At 36.5% G+C, this 8,651-nt stretch overlaps 1 protein-coding gene across 2 annotated transcripts in view; it reads right to left on the reverse strand.

Annotated features, from left to right (window-relative positions):
* The window catches only part of PDCD6IP (programmed cell death 6 interacting protein), a 77,364-nt gene that overhangs the window by 29,749 nt on the left and 38,964 nt on the right, over nt 1–8,651 (reverse strand). For both annotated transcript variants that reach the window (XM_011965176.1, XM_011965175.1), the window contains exons 9-10: nt 7,464–7,587; nt 5,048–5,225 (exon numbers count right to left, since the gene is read on the reverse strand). In XM_011965176.1, coding sequence (XP_011820566.1) covers nt 5,048–5,225; nt 7,464–7,587 — 302 coding nt within the window. The remainder of the gene's footprint in view (nt 1–5,047; nt 5,226–7,463; nt 7,588–8,651) is intronic.

Below are 8,651 nucleotides of genomic sequence, written 5' to 3' on the forward strand. Positions count from 1 at the left end.
GAATTGGAAAACTTGATATTGTTAAGACTGGCAATTCTCCCCAAATTGATCTAAAGATTCAATGCAATCTTTAACAACCTTCTAACTGTTTATTTTTGCAGAAATCAGCAAGCTGATCCTAAAATTCGTATGGAATGGCAACAGACTGCAAACAGACAAAACAATCTTGCAAAAAAAGAGAAAAGTTGCAGGACTTACACCTGTTTCAAAACTTACTATACAGCTACATTAGTAACAACAATGTGGTAATGGCCTAAGTATAGACATATAAATCATGCGATTTTCCAGGAAGGTGCCAAGACCATTCTCTTCAATAAATGGTGCTGGAAAAAACTGAATAACTAAACTCAAAAAAAGAAGTTGGACCCTTACCTCACATCACATACAAGATATAATTCAAAAGGAATTAAACTCCTAAACCTAAGAGTTAAAACTGTAAAACTCAGCCAGGTACAGTGGCTCACACCTGTAATCCCAGCACTTTGGGAGGCTGAAGCGGGCGTATCACGAGGTCAGGAAATCGAGACCATCGTGAAACCCCGTCTCTACTAAAAATACAAAAAATTAGCCGGGCGTGGTCGTGGGCGCCTGTAGTCCCAGCTACTTGGGAGGCTGAGGCAGGAGAATAGCGTGAATCCGGGAGGCGGATTTTGCAGTGAGCCGAGACCATGCCACTGTACTTCAGCCTGGGTGACAGAGCGAGACTCCGTCTCAAAACAAACAAACAAAAAAAAAGTCTGTAAAACTCAGCCGGACGAAATGGCTCACGCCTGTAATCCCGGCACTTTGCGAGGCCGAGGCAGGCGGATCATCTGAGGTCAGGAATTCGGAGACCAGCCTGACCAATATGGTGAAACCCTGTCTCTACTAAAAAATACAAATTTAGCTGGGTGTGTTGGCACATGCTTGTAATCTCAGCTACTTGGGAGCCTGAGGCAGGAGAATTGATGGGAGGAGGCAGCTGCAGTGAGCCCAGATCTCGCCACTGCACTCCAGCCTGGGCAATAAGAGCGAAACTCTATCTCAAAAAAAAAAAAAAAAAAAACTATAAAACTATAAAAGAACAAATAAAGATAAGTCTTCATAAATTTTTGGCAATGGAATCCTAAATATAACACCAAAAGCACAAGCAACAAAGAGACAGATAAACTATTGTATCAAAAGAACTTTCCTCCATCAAAAAAAATACTATCAAGAGAATGAAAAGACAACCCACAGAATGGGGGAAAATACTTGTTAATCATATATATAATAAGGTCTAGTATCCAAAATACATAAAGAGCTTTTATAATTCAACAACAAAAAGACAACCCAATTTTTAAAAGGGCCAGAGACTCAGACATTTCTCCAAAGAAGGCACATAAATGGCAACCAAGCACATGAGAAGATGCTCAGCATCACTGATCATTAGGAAAATGCAAACCAACACCACAATGAGATACCACTTCACACATATTAGGGTGGCTGTACTTTTTTTTAATAGACAATTATAAGGGTTGGTAAGGATACAGACAAACTGGAACCCTCACACACTGCTGGTAGAAATGTAAAATGGTCCAACTACTGTGGTAAAGAGTTTGACAGTTCCTCAAAAGCTAAACTTAAACCCACCAAATGACTCAGCAACTGTGCTCCAGGTATATGCCCAAGAAAATTAAAAACAGACATTGAAACAAAAACTTGTACACATATAGCAGCATTACAGTAGTCTCCCCCTTATCCATGGTTTTGCTTTCTGCAGTTTCAGCTACCCGAGTTCAACCATGGTCTGAAAATATTAAATGAAAAATCTCAGAAATAAACAGTTCACAAGTTTTAAATTGTACATAGTTCTGAACAGTGTAATGAAATCTCTTGCTCCTGCTCCTCCTGCCTGGGTTATTAATCATCCCTTCATCAAGTGTATCTGCGCTGTATACACTATCTGCCAGTTAGTCACTTAGAAGCCATCTTGATTATCAGATTTAAAAAAACAAAAAATACTAAGGTTCACTACTATCCAAAGTTTAAGGCCTCCACTGGGGGTCACGGGACATATCCCCTGCAGATAAGGGGGGGACTACTATATGTGGAATTGTCAAAAAGTGGAAACAACCCACATATCCATCAGCTGAGGAAAGGATAAACAAAATACGGTTTAAGAATACAATGGAATATTATTTAGTCACAAAAAGAAATGAAGGACTGATACATGCTACAACCCGGATGAACCTTAAAAACATTATGCTAAGTTAAAAAAGCCAAACTCAAAAGACCATATATTGTATGATTCCACTTATATGAAATGTCCAGAAGACATTTCAATAAATCCAGAGACAAAAGCTAAATTAGTGTTTGGCAAGGGCAGGGGAAAGGGAGAACGAGGAGAGACTGTTTATGGGTGCAGGATTTCTTTTAGGGGGATGATACTCACACAACACTGCAAATAAACTGAAAACCACTGAAACATACACTTTGAGGAAATTAATGGAAAATTTACGTTATGTGAATTTTACCAAAAAAAAACCTACATGCAGTTGTAAGATAAATATAGGTGAGTTTTTAAAACGAGGAATTAGAAATCTTAGAAATGAAAAAGATCAATAAAATTAACAACAACAAAACCACTCAATAGAATGGCTTAAGAATGTTAAAAAACACAGCTGAAGAGCCTATTAATGAGCTGGAAGGCTGGCCTAAGATAGTCTCCCTGAAAGAAGAACAAGAACACAAACAGGAAATGTTAAAGATAATGTTAAGTGATATGTAGAACTGATACTATCAATCTAAAGAAATTCATGAGGAGATTATGGAAAGAATGGACAAAAAGGAATGAACAAACAGAATCCATGGATAGGGATCTAAGATATAAAGATCCTAAGTATGATAAATTATTATTTTTTAAAAAACTAGTGAACACTTCAAATTTATAAAAATCAAGACCAAAACAAAATTTCTGAAAGCTACCAGAGATGAACACTCAAAAACAGTATCAGCTTTACAACTTAAATTTACAACTTACTTAAAAATCAGACTCTCCAAGTACAAGTGACAGAATAACACACACAAGGCTGTTAGGAACATCAAGTAAGATAAATAAAAGTACCTCACATTAAGTTAGACAACAGACTTATGCATAAACACTAATGTGAGGTTTTTTTATGTTTTCATATTTCTAAAGATGCTTCTCACAATTGACACATTAGACAATGTTCCTATCAAAAAAAATTTACAAAACCAAACATACATGTTCAATTAATAGCAACTTAAAAGGAAATACAGTTAATATTTATATAACTACTAAGTAGTACACACAAATTCCACTTCACAACTATCTTATTGGCTAACTAATATTAACCCTATTTTTTTGGATGATCAACTGAAACATGAAGATATTAAGTACTTTACCCCAAGTCACAGGTAGGTTTAAGAGCTGGGAATCAAATCCAAATACAACTCTACATTCTGAGTCCTTAACCAATGAATTATGTGTAAACTACCAACTATTAAATGATGATTTACTCTTACTTCTATTTGCTAAATCTCCCAAGACTGCTTTTCATTTGATGTGCTATGCCTGCATTTTTTAGTGTTTGTCTCCTCCCTCCCTATCAGACAATTACTTCTTGCTGCTGCCACTTGCATGTGGTCTTATACAATACTCTCCACTTTCTTCTCCCTATGGCTAATAAAGAAATTATTAGACATAATTTTAAAAAGGACATTAGAAAAATGTCCTTTCAGTGAAACACCAGATCACATGCATCTTTACTCACAAATCAACAAATTTTAAAGAACTATAAGGTACAACAGTGTTTGTCAAATTTTAATAGGCACACACAAATTACTTGGGAATCTTGTTAAAATTCAGATCCTGATACAGTCGGTCTGACATGGGGCCTGAGATTCTGCATTTCTATCAAGTACAACACAGAAAAGCTTTAGTACTGAAGTACGTAATACCAATTATGATTTTTTTAGTTTTTCTGTTTATTGAATGTGTCTACACAAATAAGGTTGGTGAATGTCAACTGTATAATTAATATAGAACCCCTCATAAATAGCAGCTTTCTCAAGTCAACAACGCAGTAAATTTCCACCTTAACCTTTTTCAAAAGCTGATTTGGATTGAAAGGTGAGTAACAATCACTATCTCATCATCATAACAGTTAAAGTAACTGCAATACACCATCATCATTAAAGGAATATAACAGTAATAATAGCTGTAACTTATTAAAGCATATCCTATAGTCCAAAGGCTAGGCATCTTACTGTTCTAGCTTAATTAATTATCTAAATGACCCTGGGAGGTAAATATTCTCATCCACAAGACTCACACTCTCTCAAGTACTCTGCCCCTACCCCAAAGTACTTGGAAATGGTATAAATACAATACCCTCTGAAAGTTAACTGAAAAATCAAAACATCATAGATTAAAGCATTGATAAGTCATCTAAAATAGGTAACATGACTCCTAAACTGGCAAAAGCCCATATAACCAGTGAAATGTATTTTTGCTAAGGAAAGAAACTTTACCAATTAGGGAGAAGAGGTGAAAGCACTATAAAAAGAGAATAACACTGGCCAACAGTTAGCTTTAGCCAAAAAAACTATAAATAATATTTCACTCCTACTAATAAAATGCCATCTCTACTGGAAAATGGATGCAGTTGCCTTATAAAACATCTGATGGCCTAACTTCCTTTGTCTAATTTCCATGATTACAAGAAAGTTGATCTGCCTATGTATAAAATAAGTCAATAATTACAAAGACTGAACAGTTTGTATAATAGTTAATTTATCTTGGTATACTAGTTTTACACAGTGGTCATTTGAGTTTCATTAATGTGTACTTACTTACCCTCAAGATACGAATGAAACCCATTCTCACTCAACCAGAATTTCTCTTATGCTAAAGAGACGGCTCTGGGCCACAGTAAATTCACCAAAGTGATGAATACTAACTACACTGTGAACACTAGCATGAGGAAGTCTCCAGGCCCAATCCCTGCTGGACATCAAGGGATCACAGTGTTTATACTTGAAAAGCAAATCTTATAAAACATACCTCATCTAGGATTTCTCTATTTCGTTGCAGTAATTCAGGCAGCTCTTTAATCAACTGATCAACAGTCTGGATGCCTCCCTGTTCAATCACAGATCTGGATTTAGTCAATATAGACTGAGGTACAGTGTCTCCAGACACATCTTCAATTGCTGCTGGAAGATTAAGGGAAGCTAGCACCCTGAAAAAATGAGATACTATGTTATGTTGAAGTCTAAAACAATTTAAAATAACTCCTCATCAATATTTACTTTATTTAATTTAATCTTCTATAACCAAATCAACAGCAATGGAGTTAGCACCCAGAAAAACTAGATAAGCCCTATCAATGAAAAACAAAGCAAAGATTAACAGAAAAACAAAACAAAAAAAATCAGTGATTGATGAAATTAAACCAAAATCATTAAAAAAATTAAGTTCACAATTCAAAATTAAAAGCCAAAAAATAGGCTGGTGCAGTGGCTCACACCTGTAATCCCAGCACTTTGGGATGCCAAGGCAGGCAGATCACCTGAGGTCAGGAATTCGAGACCAGCCTGGCCAACATGGTGAAATCCCGTCTCTAATAAAAATACAAAAATTAGTCAGGCATAGTGGTGGGCACCTATAATCCCAGCTACTTCGGAGGCTGAGGCACGAGAATCACCTGAAGCCAGGAGGCGAAGGTTGCAGTGAGCTGAGATCTCGCCACTGCACTCCAGCCTGGGCAACAGAGTGAGACTCCGTCTCGGGGGGGGAAAAAAAAAAAGCCAAAAAATAAGAAAAACTATGACTGCATTAAAATATATTAGGTATCATTGGTTTACAGTTCAAACTTCTTTCAGTCTAAGTAATTAAAAGTCAAAAATTCTATCCTAAAAAAAGTCTTTTATACTTTTGATTGTTACAGTATCTCTAACAAGTCAGAAACAATACACAAATTATTTTTTTCTTTTCTGCTCTCTTTCAACAGAATCAATAGTTATAATTTCACATCATCTAGGCAAAATGTCAACAGAAAATAGATGCCCTAAGTATTCATTACAGAATCTTCATCTGTTCTCAGTTTTGTGGCACAATAACAATTCCTGAGTTATTTCATTTACATGATGGGGAAGGGAGGAACATATCCCTACCTACTATGTAAAGACAAAAAGGCAAATGAAATTATGTAATACAATGAACTCCTCAGAAAATAAGCTCTGTAAAATCTCGGACTGTCTGTTAATCACATGCTAGCGTAAACTTACATCCCTTTCTTGTTCAAGAAAAATGATGGTAAAATCCGTGCATTAATCAAAACTAAAAACATGAAAAGGCAAGCCAACTACGAGAGAAATATAGTTGGCCCTTGAACAACACAGATTTGAACTACGTGAGTTCATGTATATGTGGTCTTTCACCTCTTTCACCTCTGCCACCTCTAAGACAGCAAGACCAACCCTCCCTCCTCCTCTTCCTCAGCCTACTCAACATGAAATCGACAAGGACGAAGACCTTTACAATGATCCACTTCCATTTAATCATAATAAATATATTTTCTCTTCCTTATGATTTTCTTAATAGCATTTTTTCTCTAGCTTGTAAGAATATACTATATAAGACATATACAAAATATGTGTTAACTGACTGTTTATGTTATCGGTAAGGCTTCCGGTCAACGGCAGGCTATTAGTAGTTAACTCAAAAGTTATATGCAGATTTGACTGTGCAAGGGGGTCAGCTTCCATAACCCATGTGACCGGCGCTATGATTAAGATACAGAACATTACTGTTACCCTAAAAAAATTCTCTCATGCACCTTTCCCAGTCCTCCTTCTCCTGGCCCCTGGCCACTACTGATCTGCTCCGTGTCTTAAGTTTAGTTTTACTTTTTATACAATTTAAAATAAGGGTAATCATTCTAGCATATACATATACAGTACTTGCACTATGTACAGTATATACTTAGAATGTGTTTTGCTTTCTTTCACTTAGCTACAGTTTTTGAGATTCATCTATATTATGTGTATCAGTTTGAGTCTTTCTATTGCTGAGCAGTATTCCATTTTATGGTTATAGAGCAGTTTGTTAAACTCTTTCACCTGTTAATGGACATTTCAGTTTCTATGAACATTTATCGAAAATGTTATCGAAATTGGTTCGGAACACTAAACGTACCATGTATCTGAGTTCATTTCTTCTTCTCATTTCCCCCAAATAAATACATCTTAAAATACAAATTTTTAGTCAAATATCCTCACCTTGTTTCTATAATTTCTTCCAACTATATTTGCTAGAGCTTCATAAATACAATGTTCACCAAAAATGGTTGTGTGTGTCTACATTTTCTATTTTATGTACTCTTGACACTTAGCTCTAAGCTCAGAAACTAAAATGTTCATGAACTAAAGAACAACCAAACGGAAAACTTTAGGCTCTAAAATTAAGCTCTACCTACCCATTTGCCAAAGTGGTGGCTTCTCTCATCTGAGCAATTGATCTGTTAACCAAATCAGCTTTCCTCTGATTATAGGCAGCCAAAGACTGCTGCACTGACACAGGAACCATCTTCTCAAACAGATCTAAAATTAGGAAGAGAAATTACAACAAAATTTTAAGACAAAAATCCGAACTGTAAAAGCAACTGTTCATATTTTCTTTCTAATATTTACACAGTCTATAAATATTTGATATTTGAAGATCAAAATATCAATAGTCTATTGATATTTAAAGATCAAAACTAAATCACTATTTAAAACACAATGATAAAGAGAATTTTTAGATTACTACATTCATGGACAATGGCAACAATGAAAAGTTTCTTCTTTGAACTTAATTTTCTTTAACTTTTTCAGATGTGTGAGGGATCTTCGGTGACGCTGTTCATTTGTTGATTAAATTGACTGAGCAAGGGGCCAGGAGTAGTGGCTAAGGCCTGTAATCCTTCCCAGCACTTTGGGAGGCCAAGGCAGGCAGCTCACCTGAGGTCAGGAGTTCAAGATCAGTCTGGCCAACTTGGTGAAACCCCCATCTCTACTAAAAATACAAAATTTAGCCAGTGTGATGGTAGACACCTGTAGTCCCAGCTACTGGGGAGGCTGAGGCAGGAGGATCGTCTGAATCCAGGAGGCAGAGGTTGCAGTGAGCTGAGATGGTGCCACTGCACTGCAGCCTGGGCAACAGTGCAACACTTGGTCTCAAAAAAAATTAAAAAATTGACTGAGTGGGTCACAGCAGCAGAATTCTATTTCTGGCTCCAACACTTCCTAGCTATGTGACCTTGAGGAAATTACTTAACCACTCTGTGCATCAGTATCCTCATCAAATAGGGATAATAACAGTACCCCTCTCAGGGCACTTGTGAAAACTAATGAGCTAATATTTGTAAAGTGCTTAAAGAGTGCCTGGCACATTGTAAACACTTTGCGTTTGCTAAATAAACATATAATCACCCTTTCCCAGTAACAGAATGTTCTCCTTGGGATCTCAGCTAGAGGCTACCATCTGTTGTATACATCTACAATATAACAACATTTATTTATCTCATACAAATATCACTACAGAAGTTTACATGTTTAAAGAAACAGGCTGGGCACGGTGGCTCATGCCTGTAATCCCAGCACTTTGGGAGGCCGAGGCAGGTGGA

The sequence above is a fragment of the Mandrillus leucophaeus genome, unplaced genomic scaffold (assembly GCF_000951045.1).
Source record: "Mandrillus leucophaeus isolate KB7577 unplaced genomic scaffold, Mleu.le_1.0 Scaffold717, whole genome shotgun sequence".
Lineage (NCBI taxonomy): Eukaryota > Metazoa > Chordata > Mammalia > Primates > Cercopithecidae > Mandrillus > Mandrillus leucophaeus.